General features: G+C 43.7%; 1 protein-coding gene across 1 annotated transcript in view; it reads left to right on the top strand.

Annotated features, from left to right (window-relative positions):
• The window catches only part of SHCBP1L (SHC binding and spindle associated 1 like), a 46,174-nt gene that overhangs the window by 8,716 nt on the left and 17,655 nt on the right, over window positions 1-19,803 (top strand). Inside the window, exons 3-5 of the mRNA XM_075540496.1 lie at window positions 8,557-8,771; window positions 9,542-9,628; window positions 9,701-9,919. Coding sequence (XP_075396611.1) covers window positions 8,557-8,771; window positions 9,542-9,628; window positions 9,701-9,919 — 521 coding nt within the window. The remainder of the gene's footprint in view (window positions 1-8,556; window positions 8,772-9,541; window positions 9,629-9,700; window positions 9,920-19,803) is intronic.

The raw sequence follows: 19,803 nt of genomic DNA, 5'->3' as shown, positions 1-19,803 counted from the left end.
ATTGTGATAAGAATTGTATGAGCCCCCAATAAAATGATTTAAAAAAAATAAGGGGAAGGATGAGCACCCACGTACATGTAAACAGTTATCATGTAGCAGTAGTATCAGACAATATTTATTAGCCTAGTTACAGTTGCTGAAATAACCTAAAAAGAACAAAAGTGCATATCTTTGAAAAACTAGTATTTAGGCCTTAACAAACGGGCATTTCCTACCAAATCCCTTCAATCCTCATCTGTCTGATCAGGAAACTATTATTAAATTAGATTTCCCCCCAACTTTGGAAAGTACCCTTTTGGCATAATACATCACCTTCCAGGATTTCATCTGATCTGATTTTGCTTTTTTTAATCTGTAGACTAAATATTGGGACATATGATATCAAAAATGTGATTAAGCATCAGCACAGAAAAGAACCTTTGTAATTACAAACTATACCCCAGCTTTAGGTAGTGATCTCAAAGCTGTCATTTTGATTACATGAAAAACTTGGCTTTAGGACTCCTTATATTACATATTAATTAAAAACAAATACAAATTATATGTTCTATGGAAAAATATCACTCCCCATCTGTCGGTTTGTCATACTGTGATATCCTATGCGGTGTTGCTATGGTGCTGGGAGCTCGATTAGTAGTATTTCAAATTACCAGTAATTACCACCCCACCTCCCCTGGAGGACAGTGTTCAGTGGAGCTTCCAGACTAAAACAGACTAGGAAGAGAGGTCTGGTGACCTAGCAAAACTGGCCAGTGAAAACCCTGTGACTCACACAGAATACTGTCTCACGGGACTCACACACGCCAAGGGGCATGAAGCTGGCCCTGCACAGGGCGATATTTTGCTCTGACGTGCTTGGGGATGTCCTGAGTCAGAGCTATCTCGACAGCAGCTCACGACAAAGCGAAAGAAAGTCCGCTGCTGGCATCTTTACAGCTAAAGACCTGCATGTTTTCAACCACAGAGACTCCAAAGGAATACAAGAATCTTAGAGTGAATTGGTTTTGCAGTAAGACCCTATTTTTAGCGTTTCCCGGAGGCTTCCTCCTCGCTTTTGCCTGGAGATTTCATAACTTCCCTGGACATGTTTCATCCGGATAAATCGAGGAAACTGGTCATATCAGTGACTTTAACGTAATTCTTTTCTCTCTCTCTCTCTCTCTCTCTCTCTCTCTCTCTCTCTCTCTCTCTCTCTCTCTCTCTCTCTCTCTCTCTCTCTCTCTCTCTCCTAGCAATATAAGATGCTTGTTTGTTTGTTTGTTTTTGCCATCAAGTTTTATATGGAAGCCCAATCTGTATAACTCATCAAAACCTTCCTGACCCACTGAGCGATGGTATCCCAGCATTGCTTCCTTTACCATCAACTCCTCAGGGCAGCCTCCTTCATTCAATAAGAACCTATCTAGGTCCCGGAAGTTCTGTGGACATGCAGTGGCTTAAGCTATATCAAATCCCTGTAAGTTCTCAGGCTTTGTCGGAAATACACTGCATATATTCAGACTTAGCTAGCTGTTTTGTTCTTTTGAAGACATACCATTTACATCCTTCTGTTCTGAATTCTGGATTTTAAGTCTCTAGACCTGTTGGACAGCTGGCCTCTCAGCACCTCCTTCCATGGCCAGCCTTAGATTTCCTCTCACCAGTCTCTCATGCAGAGACTGTTTCCCAGATGTCTTCCTTTTATTCTTGGGGTATTCTCTTACTTTGACCCAGGATTTATCCAGGAAAGGCACAGAGCTGATAAAACGATTAAGATTGTGTGTGCTTGAAAAGGTCCTCGTATTTGTTGGATCACATGACTCCCTCACTGCTGCTAACGTCAATTCTGACCCAGAGCAACAGGAGGTAGGAGGAGAGAATGGTTCTCTAGGGTGTCTGAAGCTGTAGCCTCATCTGTCTCCTGCAGAGTGGGTTCAAACCGCACACTGCTGACCAGGGCTCTTTGATAATTTGACAAGGTATCTGAATCCTAGGTTCTAATTTTTTTTTTTTTGGTTTTGCATCACCTTTATTTTATTATATTTTTAAACAAAAGAAACCCATTCCTTATTTTTAATAAGCTTATATTCCAGTGAATGTCTCTTGAGCTTTCAGGCATTTGATAACATGGAAATAACTTTTGTAAACATAGCTAAATATTTAGTATTTTGTGCATTGCTTGGGTATTGCTTAGTAATTTCTGAGGTTCTTCTTGTTGATAGTTCTGATTGAGTCCATTCCATCTCACAGGGACCCTGTGCACAAAGGAATGAAACACTGCCAAGCCCTGCAGCATTCTCACAATTTAGAATGAACCTATTACCTAAGTTACTGTATCAATCCTTTCAGTTGAGGGGTTCCTATTTTTCACTACCCCTTTACTTTACCAAACAAAATATCCTTCTCCAAGGACTGATCACTTCTTACATGTCCAAAGAATTTCATGTGAACTCTCACCTCCTTATCTCTATCTAGCACCCTGACCTTACTTCTGCCAAGACATATTTGTTTGTCCATTTGAAGGCCCCTGCACTACAATTCAAATACACTGGTTCTTCTTAATTCTTTCTTATTCAATGTCCAACTTGTAAATGCATATGAGGTAATTGGCAATGCCATGGTTTGGGTAAGATGAACCTAGTCTTAAAGTAACATCATTGTTTTTCAACACTCTTCAGGGGCCTTTTTTTTTTTTTTCTCTTTTCTTCTTTTACATTTTATTAGGGACTCATACAACTCTTACCACAATCCATACATATACATACATCAATTGTATAAAGCACATCCATACATTCCCTGCCCCAATCATTCTCAAGGCATTTGCTCTCCACTTAAGCCCCTTGCATCAGGTCCTCTTTTTTTTCCCCTCCTCCCTCCCCCCTAGGTTCTAATTTTTATACAGAATTTGGAAAAACTTTTCCCATTGTCTTTGACCTTCCAGTGTGGCTAAGAAACCAATGCCCATGGAATTCTGGAACTCGATCTGTTGATGAAAACTAACAGATTTTTCAGCTCTTTGAACACTTGTGGGCTTTTCCCTCTGTCCCCGAATCTTCCACCGAAATTACCACAAAGGCAGGCTGAAAGGGGGAAATGAAACAAAAAGAACAGGACAGGAGAAAACAGCAACAAAATTAAAAAAGTATAAAGTAACTGATCTAGTCACGCTAAGAAGGTTGTGATGAAGTTGAAGAATTCCCAACAACTTCGGTTAAAATTTGATCAAACACACAATCGAGGTGCCTTGGGAGTTTACTGGTGACTGGAAAGCAACAGTTGAAAACAAAGAAGGAGCAGTAGTTGGAAAATATGCCCTTGGTTTTCGAAATGAAGCTGGAGCTCTCATGATAGAACTTGGCAAAACCAACGACTTGCTCATAACAAATGCCTTCTCAACAACACAAAAGGCGACTGTACACATGGACTTCCCCCGATGGAATACACAGAAATCACATGGACGACATCTGTGGAAAGACACAATGGAGAAGCTCAATATCAGCAGCTGAAACCAGACGAGGGGACGACTGTGGAACGGACCAGGAAGGGCTCATGGGGAGGTTCAGGAGAAAGCTGAAGACAATGAAAACAAGGCCACAGGAACCAAGACATGACCTGAAGTTCGCCCCGCCTGAATATGGAGAATATCTCAGGAACAGATTCGATGCAGTGAACACTAATGACGGAAAACCCGGTGAGCTGCGAGACGACATCAAGACCATCATTCGTGGGAAAGCAAAAGGTCATTGGAAAGCAAAGCTCAAGGGGATGTCCGAAGAGACTCTGAAACTGGCCCTTAATCATGGAGTATCTGAAGCGAATGAACGAACAGATGACGTCAAGGAGTTGAATGGAAGATTTCAAAGGGCAACTCAAAAAGACAAACCAAATGCTAGAATGAAATGTGCAAGGACCTAGAATTAGAAGACCAAAAGAGAGGAATATTCTCAGCATATCTGAAAAGAACTGCAGAAAAAAGTCAAGCCTCGCCTTTCAATACTGACATATTCTATAGGCAAAATATTGAATGATGCAGGAAAATGAGATGGAAAAATATACAGAGTCACTGTACCAAAAATAAATATTTGGCATTCCACCATTTCAGAAGGTAGCATATGGTGATGATGGTGGTGATGAAGGAAGAAGTTCAGGCGGCACAGAAAGCATGAGCCAAAACAAGTCTCCAGGAATTGATGGAACACCATTGAAATGCTTCCACAAGCTGAAGCACTTACTCATCTACCACAGGAAATATGGACGACAGAAATCTGGCCAACTGACTGGAAGATATGTATATTTGCACCCATTCTAAAGAAAAGTGACCCAACAGAATGCTCCAATTATAGAACAATGTCATCGATATCACATGCAAGTACAATTATACTTACGATCATCCAACAAGGCTTGCAGCAGGACATTGACAGGGAGCTGCCAGAGGTTCAGGCTAGAATCTCAAGAGGACGTGGAATAGGGATCTCAATGCTGACGCCAGACACATCTTGACTCAAAGCAGAGAATATATAAAAAAAATGTTTACTTGTGTTTTATTGACTATTCAAAGGATTCTACCATGAGGATCATAGCAAACTATGGCTAACCTTAAGAAGAAAGGGAATCCCAGAACGCTTCAGTGTGCTCATAAGGAACACGTATATGGATTGGGGGCAGTTGTGCAAACAGAACAAGGGCATATTTCATGGTTTAAAATCAAGAAAGGTGCGTGTCAGGTTCGTATCAGCTCACCATACTTACTCAACCTGTGTGCTGAGGAGATGACAGAGAAGCTGGCGCATATGAAGAGGAATGTGGCATCAGGTTCAGAGGAAAACTTATTAACTTTCATTGATATGCAAATAACACAATCTTGATTGTTCAAAGTGAGGAGGCCCTTAAGCACTTGCCGATGATGGTCAAGGATTGCAGCCTTCACGATGGATGACACCCCAATGTAGAGACCCAAATCCTCACGAGTGAACCCATGGGTAGCACCATGTTTAATGGAGAAGAGATTGAAGTTGTCAAGGATTTCATCTTGCTCGGATCCACAATCGATGCTCATGGAAGCAGCCGCGAAGACATGAAAACGTGCAGAGCCTTGGGAAAGCCGCTGCGCAAGTCTCCTTTAGAGTACTGAAAAGCAAGAATGCTCCTTTGAGGACTGAAGGACCATTTTAGTTACTGTATTTTCGATGCTTCAAATGCACGTGAATGTCGGACACTGAATCAGGAAAACCAGAGAAGAGTGGGCGCATTTGGACTGCGGTGCCGGAGAAGAGTGCTGAAGGGATCACGGACTGCTCCAAGGACGAACGGTCTGTCCGGGGAGGACAGCCAGAGCGCTCCGCCAGCGGCAAAGGTGTCTTAGGTCCTTCGGCAATGTTGTCGGGAGAGACCAGTCCCTGGAGAAGGACATCATGTCAGTAAAGCAGAGGGGCAGCGGCCAAAAGGAAGGCCGTCAGGAGTGGATTGCCACGGTGGCTGGGACAATGGGCTCACGTAGAGGTCGGACAGGGTGGTGTTTCCCTCTGTGGTACATAGGATCGCTAGCGTCAGAGCTGGCTCAACATCTACCGACAACCACAAGCACAGCTTAGCTTTCAGAGATCAAATGAAGTGAACCATCAGTCATTCTCCACCCCACCCCACCCCCGCCCGCGTCATTGCTGTTTGGAGCTGCCTCAACGACAGAAATCAGACAGGTGCTGCTCATTAGACGTGACGGTCTTGATCCTTGAGGACTCGTGGTGGCATTTGGAAGATCCGACTGAGTTATTATCAAATAAAATTTTCACGGGAGCTCAAAGTCACTGGATCCATGCAGGCCAACTCAGAGAAATGCCAAAATACAACTGTTTCTGGAAGGATCTTCTTTATAACCTTCAATACATTATTATGTCCTCTTGAGGTTTGTAAGGAAAAAGAAAAGAAAGAAACAGGCACTTCCCCTTCTCGGGAGCTGGAGTGTATGTACTCTAATGCTTTTGCTCAGTCAGTACAGCTGAAAGCTCTGGATTACATATGAAACAAACCTAAGAAGGCATTGGAAAACAGATATTAAATCAACCAGGGATGCTGTGACCCAGGGAATGAAATGGTCGAGAGTTTTCCAGTCTTGCCTTTTGCCTTGAAGTTCCTGATCTGGGGACTGCAGGAGCCAGCAATGCAGAAGTGCCAGCAAGTGCATACAGAAAAGACAGCAAAATAAATAAACAAACAAACAAATAAATAAAGCTTTCAGAGAAGTCAGGTTTCTAGGGTCCAAATACCAAGAAAGGGGCAGTCGTCGCAAACCCCATGAGAACTGCCACTCACTCTTCTCGTCCACAGGTGAAGAGGCCAGGCGAAGAACCTAGACTCTGGCCTTCACCACGCTATAGTGAAGCATGTGTCGCCAGGGTGAACTTAGAGAAGACCAAGCACTAAGACTGACTGGGCAACGGCCATGTCATTCCGCCCCTCCAGTGTGTCAATGAAGATTATAGGGGGACCCTGGACTGTATCATGCTACCCAGCCACCTGGCATTAAGAAAGAATCTCTGTTCGAAGACAGCTCGTGTCAGGACAGGACTTTAAAACCCACAGTGTCGGCAGAGTTCTAGTGGGGAGCCTGAAGCGGCAGGGCCTCCTCTTCACCAGATATCAACAGAGACGTGGAGAGTCTGAGCATCCCTCCCCACGTGCCAGTAAGAAGTGAGTCGCCTCCTACCTCTGTTTCCACCAGACCAATGTCAGAGAGAACTTGCTAAAACATAAAACTCAGTAAGATCCCAAGTGCCACAACACAGTTCTCAGAATGTTCAAGATCAATAGGAAATCACTTTTCAGACCTGAATCAGGAAGATGTCAACTTGAAGGAGAGACGCTAACAAGAGATGTTAGAGCGATCGGGTAAGGGTTTTACAGCTGTTTTCATAAAAACGCCATCAAGTGCACACATGAAACACATGGGAAAACATATGTAACCATAGCAAAGCAATAGAACACCTTCACAAAGAAACGAAAGATGTAAAGAAGAACCAAATGGAAATTTTAGAACGCACAAAAAGATAATGCCCCAAGCAGACATTTTAATGGAGAAGAATGAAGAGGACAGAGGAAAGAATCCATGGACACGAAGATCCGAAAAGGAAAGGCTCCCATCTGAACACCCGAGAGGCCAAAGACTGAGGCGGGGGTGTGTGTGGGGAACCCACCATAACCTCAGAGCCATGTGGAGTCTCACTCAGGACCTAGAACTCACGTCTTCAGAGACTCAGAAAAGAAGCGGGGGGAGGGAGGAGGTACTGAAAAAAAATGTTTGAAGAAAGAGCGGCTGAAGTGTTTTCCATGTTTGGCAAAAGACATAAACATACAGAATCAGACAGTTTGGGTGCATTCCAAGTTCAAGAAATCCATACCAAGACACGTGGTAGTCAACCGTCTTGAAAACAGCTGGAGAGAAGCGCATTGCTCGAGGGAGAAATGGGATGGCAGGAAGTCTCTGATGGGGAACGATGGGGGCGCAAGAAGGAAATGACACGTTTTTGCCGTGCTGTGACAGAAACCACTATCAAGCAAGCATCATCCAGAAATGTCCTCCACGGAATTCGCTGCTGCAGGGAAACAAAGCTCACCTGTCACCGTGCACCTGCTCTACAAGAACGGCTGAAGGCTTCCGCTAACAGCAAGGAAACCATGGCAGAAACTGGGCACATGGGAAGGAAGTGCGATGCAAAGGAAAAACATGGGAGAAAGAGACAACTGACTTGGCTTTGGGTTTTGAGTTTTCCACTTTTCTATTTTATTTTAGAAAGTTACTGCATTTGGACAGGTCTGTGGCAAACGACGTCTTTAAAGTCTTGGAAAAGCACAGATGTTGCTTGAATGAGCCAGGGGCACGCAGACCGGCCCCCAGGGATTTCCATCCCTCTGTAGGCACTCAGGCCAGAGACAAAGGAAAATGCACGCACAGTGGGCGCCTTTGAATTGTGATGCCAGTGAAGAAGCCGGGATATGCCAGAAATACCCGAAAGCATCGTGATGGGCCTTCACGTGAAGCTTTTCAAAGGTGATTAGTGGAAGCATAATGGGGTGTCAGTAGGGCAGATGATCTCTTTCCGTGGGAAAACCTCCAGTGCACAGACCCCGTGCCTCTCCAGCACGGCACTGTCGCCGCGCGTTCACTCCGTGTGGGGGCTTTGTTCTTGATGACGCCCTTTTTCCCCTTTTGATGGTTGAATTCCCTTTCTTTTGCAAGTGATATGATGTAGGTAATGGTTTGGTTTTGAAGCATACTTGAGGGGCAACGTTAGTCTAGTTTTTACCAAAAAAAAAAAATGTCACTGGTCTATGAAATCCAAAGTCTGGCAATTCAGAAATAAGCAATAAGAGCAAGGACAGGCCTCTCCCGGTACCTGAAAACCCATATGGTTCAGAAGTAAGTTTTGAAATGGTGTTGCCGCTTTGTTTGTGTGGATCCGGAATTGCCCCCGTGTTGACTGTTAGAGAGGGGAAAAAAGAGGCGTGATCATGGGTCGTCTATGCGACGCCGTTGGGGGTTACTTTGATTCGTAACAACGCATCTTATCCTCTTGCTCTTAGGTGACTTGTAAACCACGCCAAAGCACCTCATCTTGTTTCAAAGTTACGGTTTCTGTTGCGGAGCCTTTTTCTTCGAATATTGCCAATATTCCAAGGGATTTGGTTGGTGAGATTTTGGAAGAATTGGAGCACAGTGTACCGCTCTTGGAAGTGTATCCGGTTGAAGGACAAGATCCCAATATCCATGATATTGCTCTAGCCTTGGAAGTTGTAAGGTATTTGGGCTTACTGACTCTGAAAGTCAAAGTTATGTTCAAAAGGTTAACTCAGTATGTAAGTTTCTCCACACCAGCACATTTTATATCTTTATTGCCTTGCTTTTTAGTCACTGCTAGATTGAATTTGTTCATTTTTACAATGAACATATTTAGGTCATATATATATGTATATGTATATGCATTGCCTGAGTATTATATTTGGCCATTGAAAAGCTTGCCATTGTTTGACCTTGCATTTTATAACAATTAAATTTTAGTATATTAATGATAGCAACATTAAATTCTGCCCACATTTAAGCACTTTAAAGATATTTGATTTCTTTTTTCACCATTCAATGTACTGCAAATAATAGATGTCACATAGGGTGCTTCTTACAAAGTTGATGTAATTTGAGAAAGTTACCCATGTAAACCCAGAATGTTTGAATGCATGTTTTTGATTCTCTAATGTGTGCCCTCTCCCTGTCCGCCCCCCCAAATTTTAAAATTATATTTTAAGCAGTACTTCTTTGGTGCACAAAATTATAGTCAAAAATCTATAAAATTTGGACCATTAAGAACTATCTGATGGGCAGTTATAACCTAAAACCGAATCCAGATCACCTAATTTGTAAAGTTTTGTCTTTTATGATTAGCTCATTGATCATTTACAGTATATTTTCTAACTATTAAGATTCATGTAGAGAATTCTGACATCAGAAGAGTGTTTAATTCCAAACATGGGAGCGGCGATGTGATCTCTGTCATCTTAGTTTGCTTTATTGTAGGTTTTTTTATGACTTCCTTTGGAGAGACTGGGATGATGAAGAGAGTTGTGAGAATTATACTGCTCTGATCGAAGAAAGAATTAATCTGTGAGTATGGTTTAGAAAATGATTCAGCACATAATAGAAGATAAGCATTGTAATTAGCGTGCTGCTTTGCAGGTGGTGCGATATTCAGGATGGAACAATACCTGGTCCTATTGCACAGCGGTTTAAAAAAACTTTGGAGAAATACAAAAACAAGCGTGTTGAGCTCATTGAGTATCAGAGCAATATAAAAGAGGATCCTTCTGCTGCAGAAGCTGTTGAATGTTGGAAGAAATACTATGAGATAGTCATGCTATGCGGATTATTGAAAATGTGGGAAGATTTACGTCTTCGGTAATAATTTGCTCTATTTTAAAGGGAACCTAACTTTTGCAGGGCCACTCTTTTTTCTTATCACTTAGCTTGCTTTATGTTACACTGATTAAGATAGACTACAAAAGTAAATGTCTAATGTATGACTCGGACATTATCAGTATTGGAAATTTATTTTATCTTAGCTGAATTCCCGGGAACCATTGTTCTTGTGGGAGGGGTGAGCAAAGATCTCAGAGAGCTAATAATTTCCCTTTGCTTTATCTTTGCCTTCTTAAGCTAGGTCCAACCATCAGCAAAGAGGAGGTAGGCTGGGGGGCCAAAGATGTTATGTAAAGCCAATCAGAGAATGTTGATTTACTTGGCTGCCTCATCATGTCGGCTTTTTGCCCATGTCTCTGTTTTGATGCTAAATAATGTACATCTAACCAGTATGATTCTCCAGAATATCTCAAGATGTATTACGATATTTTACATGACTGGTGAAGAAAAGAATAGAAATATAGGTCAAAAGTATTGCTTCAAAAGCCTAGAAACTTGTATTAAAAATGTCAAACTTGTGAAGCTATTGTTTCTCAACGTACCCCCTCATAGGAGTCTCCATCTCTCTAACTCTTCCCCCTGAGAATTCTGCCTCCATTGATTTTTGACACATCAAAGAGTCATTTGGGTCATCTGCCAAGGACTCGACTCTTTTCCATTTGTTTTAGTTTGGGAACAAAAGGAAATCTGAAGGGGCAAGATCAGGATTATAGGGTGGATGGGTAAAGATTCCCAACTAAATTCTCAGAGGATGGTCCTAACTGGCTTCAAGGAAATGAGCAGGTGTATTGTCATTATGGGAAGAAGGCAATAAATAAACTCTTTGGGGCAACTTTTCTGACCTTGATTTCGTTAATGCAGTTTTCCACGTTTGTAAAGATTCTTCTTAATAAAACCCCATGATTGTCATGAGCCTTTCAAGAAAACCTATCAATATAACCCCTTTAAAATCCACCACCGCCCCCCACCAAAAAAACAACCAGTCACCATAATCTTCTGACGTCTTTGCTTGTCATTTAACTGGTCAAGCAGATCCCCTTGGGCAGACACTGCTTGGGTCGGGCCTATTTTGGGGGACGATATCCTAACGAGACTCAGACAAGTGTATCACAGAGAGGACTTTTCTGCAGCCATCCACTGATCACAGAGACATGTGTAAACGTGCTTAAAATAAGCCCATGCACGAATAAACTGAAATTCTTGTAGCAATACTTTTTGTTTACTGCCTCTCATAGTTCTGTGTCTTTGCTTTTGATACAGAGAAGCAGGGTTCTAAGCGCACACACCGATGAAAACTACTGAACGGAGCCAAAGGAATGCACCTATTTCACCTTAAGTGATTTCCCTCCTGACCTTGGTGCTCTACTTTGTCTCCGTCCTTACAAATTCCACACTCCTTTTATGCACAACAGGGCTTCAAAAAGTTCGTGGAAAAAGTCCCATTTTCTTTTCATTCCATTTTCATGTAAACTTTTTAAAGCCCCCTTCATAATTAACTGTCAGCCTACAGCTTTTCGACTTGTATTCCTGCCATCCCCCCAAATCTGGACTGGTTTCTAAATCAATAGAATCCCATCCTTGGGCCTTTATGTTGTTGAGGTTCCTGTCTGTGTAATACGGCCTTGGAAAAGCAGTAGAGGAAACCTTTTATGCAGAAATCCATAAAAGGGTAGTTTGCTGGATGTGTTGAATTTAAGTACAAGTTACTGCCACTAGACCTTGGAGTCTAACGGCATGAAACAACACACAGGTGTTCTCATCAGAGACGTTAGCGAAGCACCGAGAGCCCAACTTCAGGAATGATGGGATGAACTGATTGGAGAAACCCTTTTAGAGTTAACAGTAAAAAAACGGAACAAAATATATTTAAAATACCCAATGTATTAAAAGTATTATCAAAGTAAAATAAAACAATAAATGTATTATCAAATATATCCAAAGCAGCTGCAACAACAGACGTTAATCCATGAAAGGTGGAAAGCAGACTGTGTAAGAAATGAGCATCTGTCTGTGAATGCTCCCCAATTCTCATAGCTCTGGGAAGCAAACAACGACCATCTCGCTGTGTCAAGTGACAAAGGACAGAGCTCAGAGCTGGCAGAGCAGCTGGAAATATCAGGATAGATTCTGAAAGTAAGAGAAGGACCAGAAGCTTTAGATGCAAGTTTTCAGTATAAACTGCCCGAATCGTTGCGTGTGACTACTAAACTAAGCTGACAAGCAAGAGCAGACCGTGTCCAAACGGAATCATGGTAAGTCCCGAGCGCTGAACAGACGTTGCCGCCACACACCTCGAGGGAAACGGTTTGCAGTTCGATGCCAGACAAGCCAGCGCCTGCTCAAAAAGGTAACAGACCCCTCGCCCGGCCCATCTGCAGCAGCGGCGGCTCCCCGGCCTGTGGCCGTGGGAAATCCAGTTATCAAAACCGACTCCAGCAGAGAGAGGGAGCAGTAACTATGGAAGAAGCCGGGAACGTTATCAGAAAGCTCCCACTGCCCCAACCCCAGCGCCCGAGGTGTTGGCGACCTCACCTGAAGCCCCTTCGGCCTGTGCGTGAGCCTCAGCTGGCACTTGCCTGTGCTAATGAGCGGAGCCCACCGTGGAGGTTAGAAAATCCTTCGCGAAGAAAGGCCTTAAGCAACGTGATGGATGCAGAAACTCACGCAAGGAGCGCACCAGCCCTCACATCTTCCAAACAAGGCCTGTCACCCACATCACCTCTGCGGGCCGCTCAAAGCCTTTGCCTGCGTGGCTGGTGTGCGGCCTCCGACATGGTCGTCCTCACGTTTCCCTTCCAGAAGGTCCCTTTCCCGGCAGCAGCTGGACGGGCTCACACCAGGATGCGATTCTTCAGCTGAGGAAGCAGCACCTTGGGACCGCGGCATCCTTCCTGCGCTGCTGCAGAAGACAGACTTGGACTGAGGGTCTGTCCTGCCGGCTCTGGAAGCGCGTCGGCGCCCGGGGGGTTCCACCTGGCAGCCATCCTTGTGGGCACCACAAAAGCAGTGCCCACCACGGAAAGAATTCAGACAGTGCTTCAAGACCACGAGCATCAAGACAAACTTACACATTCCTTCTCAGGCTTTCAAGGCACCGAAGTGCGAAGGAATCAGCATTACCCAAGAGGCCTGGTGCCGGAGCTCCTCCGGAATGGATCCAGCCACGCCCTGGTTTTGGGCCCCCGAGGCCCGGCTAAGGGGTGTCTGCCCACTTACTGCCACGTCACACCTGCTCATTTGGTCAAGGACTTAGTCTGCGGAGGCCTGCTGGGCGCCTTGTTAGCATTCTTGTCTTTCCCAATTCATATCGTAAAAACCTGCATGCAGTCCCAGATGGGTAGGAGATCCTGGGCTTATCCCAGTTTTCAAAACCATCTGGCTTGAACTGCACAGGTCATTTTGGGGGGCCATTCTTGTCCGGGGTGCCCGTCTGAATTCCCAGCCATCCTTCATTGCCTGCAGCACAAGCAATGAGGCTTAAACGTTCTTGTTAAAGGTTATATGAAAGAAAAAGGAAAAAGAAAAGCAAACTAACAATCCTCTCGCGAACCAGAGATGCTAGCGCTTGTTGTCCACAAAGCTCAGTTTTCAACCAAAAATAATAAGACAGACAAAGAGGAAAACAAAAAAAATTTAATATATACCAAGGAGAAAAAAGATACTTAATATAAAATGACTCACTCTTGTCCCAGATATGGAATTTATCAAAAGCTTCAAAGCAGTTCTTATAAATGTGTCCAAATAATTAGGAAAAAACCCACATGATTACAGAATTAAAGAAATACATGGTCTTATGAATGCACTGATAAGGAATCTTAACGGAGAAATGGGTCTATCAAAATGAACCAAGGCTTTCTGGTTTGGGCTCCAACCAGACCTGAAAGAGCTGTAATTTGACCATCTCTCCCTCCACAAGGACAAAACTGAACAAACGGAAACCCAGCTTGGGTCCGTGGGAGAACTGAGGTCACAGGACAACCACCCACTCAGAAATCTGGAGCGACAGCAAAATCAGAGTGAGCTGCAATCTCATTGCCTCAGACAGAAGCCACTAAAACCGTCAGGTGGTGGGAACAATGAAATGATAATTTTGATAAATTCCTGAAGGCCAAGTGTGGACTATTATGAGACTGAGAAACTCCTGAGGATGGCAATTTTAGAGAGACCTCGCCCACCCATCCTCGTGGGTCTCTGCCCCCAGCAACCCCACCAGCTCAAGGGTAAAGAAAGTTACTCTGTGGCTCTGACAGAGGCGGAGGGGCAGGGGCGGGCTGAATAAATAGCCATGGTGAAATACATTCAGAGCATTCTCCAAAACAAACGTCTACTCCCCAGTGGAACAGACTTCAGCAAAGCCCCATCCTACCTGGAGAAAGAGAATTTTCCCAGCTCCAGTTCCCGCTCACCTTGTCTCCCTTTGCCTGCAGAAGGAAGGGGGAGAGCCAGGAAACACTTGTCAAGGTTCCTGTCCAGGGAGACCGACCCAGTACAGGAGACATTCATTCTAATGTCATGAGAATTTCCCTCCCTGACCCCTTACTACCGTACACACTGCCGGGCTTCAACATGGCAGACTCTGAGCGACAGAGCCCATCTGGATCCTATCTGAGGATGAGCTCTTAGGGAAAAGGAAGCCATCCGGGTACCTGCTGTGGCTGTTGTGAGGTGCCACTGAGTTGGCTCTGCCCACAGGGGTCTTGTGCACCACAGAAGAAGCACTGCGCAGCCCTGCGCCATGCTCACAATTGTTCCCCTCATTGAGAAATGGATGCAGCCGCAGTGTCGGTCCATTTCTTCAGGGCCTTCCTCTGTTTGGCTGCCCCCTACTTTACTGAACATGAAGTCCTGCTCCAGGGCCTGGTCTCTCCCGACAACAGGTCCAAAGTACTTGAGGCCAACTCTCACCGTCCTGGCCTCTAAGGAGCTACCTACAGCTACAAGGAAACTGGAAAGGGAAGGAAGGGGAGGGGAAGAAAAGCGAACTTCACACTAAAAGATATTTACCTAAGCTTTTATTACCTAATTTTTCAACAACACAATTACAAGAAATGCTACAAGGCAAGAAAAAAATATAACCCGAAGGGACAAAGCAAGGCTCTGAAAGAAACTCACCATTTTGGAATCAATACACAGGGACCTTCACAATTATTAATGTATTAAGACCTGTCAGGACAGAAGCACATAGCATACAAGAACAGATGGGTCATATAAGCTGAGAGGTCAGAGTTGGAAAAATGAATCAAAAGGAAAGGCTGGAACTGAGTGCATTACAGCAGTGAGAGGAATGAGTGCCTGAGAGGCTCGTCGGTTGGCTGGGCTGGCGGAAGAAAGAATCTGTGGGCTTGAGAGTAGAAACTTGCTAAGTGGAAACGCAAAGATCACCAAAGAAAAAGAGAAATCACAACAAGACAGCCAACAAGGTAGTTTTTTATGGGTGTGACGGGCATCAGAGGGATACATAGTGGAGGGAAAGGAAGAGCAAATGGAGCGGGAAAATCGTTGAAGCCGGAATGGTTGAGAATTTTCCCGAAGCGCAGACTGACGGCAAACCGTAAGAGCACACACCGACCGGCTAATTGTGGAGACGGCGGCCGGCAGGCGGGCCGGCATCGACGGATGGAAGTGAGCAGGTGGGGCGGGTCATACACAGGCTGCAGGAAACAGAAGACAGAGAATCTGGGGAACAGTCCAAATTTTAAAAAACACCTTACATCATGGGGCGCAAAAATAAAAATGTCAACAGGTGTCTTGTCAGAAACTCCACGAGCAAGATGCGAATGAAGTGAAACCCTAAAAGAGTGTGAGGGGGCAGTGGGGTGGCGGAAGGAGAACGTGGGCTTCTCTATCAGTGACAGTGAAGAGGACACACAGACAAGAACTGTGGGAACGTGTCACCAGCAGAGCACACGACAGGAAAGCTTCAACGACGTTCTCCAGGGAGAACAGAAGCAAAGGCAGACAGCAAAAGTCAGCTCCAAGAGAAGAAATAACCGAACGTACCAAACCACCTTATTTTTCTTCTTCTTAACCTAAAACATAACTGTGTGCTAGTAATAAAGCGCCGCGTAATGATAGCGTGTGGGTGCGTGGAGCGGATGGCAGCAGTGTCGTAAGGGACAGGAGGCAGCAGTTGAGAAGAGGCGCCTGTTCAACACATGAACCCCAAACCAAAAGCCAAGCCCCCGTCCTGGAGTCCCTGAGGACTCACAGTGACCCTAGAGGACAGGGTAGAACTGCCTCAGTGAGTTTCTGAGACCATAGCTGTTCCCAGGAGCAGAAAGCGCACCTTTCTCTTGTGGAACGGCTGATGGTTCCAAACTGCTGACCACGGGCCACCAGGGTTCCTGCCTTTGAGTCAATGTTGCCTGCTCGGGACGTCCTGTGGGTTCTCAGTCTGGGACTGTTTTCAGGAGTAGAAAGCCCAGTCTTGCTCCCACGGAGCTGCTGGTCGTTTTGGACAGCTGAGCATGCAGCTCACAGCCCAACATGCAACCACTGCCTCAGTGTTATTTGAACTTGGTTGTTAGATTCCATCGAGTTGGCCCATAGCAACCCTATGCACTGCCTGGCCCTGCACCAGCCTCAGAATTTGAACATTAGATTTATTAAAAATGTATATAGCAGAATCTAAAGAAAACCCCAAAAATATTTTAACGGATATATAGAGTCACAAAATGCCCAATTAATAACAGAGGCAGAAAAAGAGGGAAAAATAAGTGGCACAGATGGGAAACAGTTACAACTTTGGTAGATATTGATGCAACTATATCGATAATTTAAATTTGAACAGCCTAAAAATACCCCAGTCAAAAGGTAGAGAGAGACTAGATTAAAAAAGAAGGCAAGATCCATCCAAATTTCATTTATGAGAAATCTAATTTAAATATAAAGCCCTAAATCTCAATCACTGGCATCAAGTTAATTCCCACACACAGTGACCCTATAGGACAGAGTAGTACTGTCTCTGTAGGCTTCTGAGACTGTAAATCTTTTTATATTTTTTTAATTTATTTTTTTTGAGACTGTAAATCTTTATTGGAGTAGAAAGCCTCATCTTTCTCCCAAGGGCCAGCTGATGGTTTGAACTGCTGACCTTGAGGTTGTCAGCCCAGTGGGTGACTCGACCAGGGCTTCTCAAGTCCCCCACAGGTTCACACAGAGTCAGTTGATCTTTAACAAAGCCATAAAGAAAAACGAAATTGAGAAAATATAGTCTTTTCAACAAATGGTGCCGAGAACATTTGGTCATCCATATTAAAACCATACGTATGTGATAAGAAATGTACAAGCCCCCAATAAAATGATTTTTTAAAACGGGAAAAAACATACCTAGACATAGGTCTTGACCCTTTCCAATAATGGATTCAAAATAATCCACACACTCACACATACCGTGCAAAACCCAAAACAATCCACACACTCACACATACCGTGCAAAAGCATGAAATTTCCAGAGTAAAACAGGAGAAAATCTAGATGACCTTAGGTTTGGCATTGAACTTTAGACACAGTGAACGCCAAGTGCATGATCCATGAAAGGAAACATTGACAAGTTGAACTTTATTAAAACTAAAAACTGTCCTGCCAAACTCTATTAACAGTATGATAAGACAACCCACAGCCTGGAGAAGCCGTTTGCCACACACATATCAGATGAAGGTTTTATAGCCCAACTATACAAATTGCTCTTAAAATTCAACCATAAGAAAACAACTCAATCAAAAAATGCCAAAAGATCTTAATGGATATATCACCAAGGAATATATACAGATGAGAAAAAATATGGAAACTGCTTAACATCATTTGTCATAAATCAACCACCAGTTGCCCTAGAGTGGATCCTGCCTCCCGGTGACCTTAGGTGTGCTGAGTCGAACTATATTCATAGGGTTTTCAAAACTATTTCAAACAATGCGAAGCAGCTTGTCAATCAAGCCTTTCTTTCAAGGGGCCTCTAGGTGGTTTCCAGCTACCAGTCTTGCAAGCTTCTCCTGTCCAAGGACTCCTTGTGTGTCATTAAGGAAATGCAAAGTTGATCGACGATGAGATGCCACTACGAACATATTGGGATGGCTATATTAAAAGCCACAACAATAGCTGGCAAGGATGCACACTGACAGAGACTGATTGAATAAAAATGGTACACCCATTTTGGAAAACAGTTACTTACAAACCTATGTGGATGATCCAACCATTGTACTCCTGATACTGACAAACTTGAAATGTGAACTGTTATGTTCATACAGAAGCCTGCACGCAAATAAAAATCAGTAAGAGACATACAATTTGTATGTCAATGACTTCGATCACATATGTGAAGTGGACAAAATTCTAGAAAGACAAAAGCTACTGGAACTGACTCATGAAGAAACAGAAAGTCTGTGAGGGTCATACTACAAAAAGAGATCTCGTTAATAAGCAAAAACTACCCCCAAAGAAAATCTCAAGACCAGGTGACTTCTTAGTCAATTCTACCAAATGTTTAAAGAATTAATTATCACCAATTCTTCACAAATTCTCCCAAGTAATAAAGAGAAGGGAACATTTCCCAAATCATTCTATGAGGCCAGTACTAGCCAGATGCCAAAGCTAGACAAAGACGTCATCATAAAATAAACTGAAGACTAATATCCCTTACGTATGTAGACTCCAAAATTCTCAACAAAATTCTAGCAAGTTAAACCCAGCAACATGCGAAGAGGATCATGTACCACAACCAGTGGAATTTATCTCAGGAATGTAATGTCCATTTAACATATAAAAAAAGTAACCATATTATGGGCAAAATCCACATGATCATCTTAATAGATGCAGGAAATGCATTTTACCCAACACTCTTTTATGATAAAACTTTCAATAAATTTGAAATAGAAGGGAACTTCACCAACCTGTTACAGCCCATCTTGTTGTTAAAAACAAACTAACAAAACCCTCAACTCGCAAACTAGCATCATACTTAGTGGTAAAAGACTGGCTTTCCTCCCTTGAGATCAGGACCAAGACAAGCACATCAACTCTCAGTACTTCTATTCAAAATGTACTGGAGCTTCCAGCCGGGGCAATTAAGCAAGAAAAGGAATGAAAAGGCACCAATTGCAAAATAAGAAGTAAAAGCATCTCTATTTGCTTATATCATCTTGTATATAGAAAATCTTATCACTCAGCAATAGAAAGGAACACGTTGCTGAGGCATGCAATCACATGGGTAGATTTCAAACTCAGGTTGAGTGAGAGAGGCCAGACACAGAGTACACCGTGGATTGCTATACTTTATAACGCCCTTATACAGTCCCCCAAAAGGGAGATATAGTATGCTGGTAATACAATCGACAGTGGCCCGAGAAGGGGGTGTAAGGGAGTGACTGCAAAGATACATGAGAGGAGTTATCAGAGTGACGGAAATGTTCTAGACCTTAATTGTGATAAGAGTGAAATGGGTTCACACATCTTGGATCACTCTTTGCCGTCTGCTTGTCATTATGATGGCTCGTGGGATGCTAGGAGCTGTCGTTGGTATTCAAATACCGCAGGGTCACTCCAAGTAAACAGGGTTCAGCAGAGCTTCCAGACTAAGAACAGATGATGAATAGGATGCTCATTTCAGAGGGAGTAGCTCCTGAGAATCGTACGCATTGCATTGAAACATTGTCAGACACCGAGCACCTAATGAACAGCATCAGAGCCTTGTCCGAGATAGCGCCAGCAGAGACCCTCAGGTCAGAATGCCTCCAAATCTGACTAAGAGCTACCTTCTCTCAAGTTAGAGATGGCTATACTGACATGGATGCAGGAAAGCTCTATGAGTAAAGCCTTCAGGACCTTCATTTGCTCCTGGGGCACAGCTCAGAAAAAGAAGAAATAGC

Source organism: Tenrec ecaudatus, chromosome 1, assembly GCF_050624435.1.
Source record: "Tenrec ecaudatus isolate mTenEca1 chromosome 1, mTenEca1.hap1, whole genome shotgun sequence".
Taxonomy (NCBI): Eukaryota; Metazoa; Chordata; class Mammalia; order Afrosoricida; family Tenrecidae; genus Tenrec; species Tenrec ecaudatus.
Note: the sequence above shows the minus strand (reverse complement) of the source record. Positions and strands in the feature narration are given on the sequence as shown.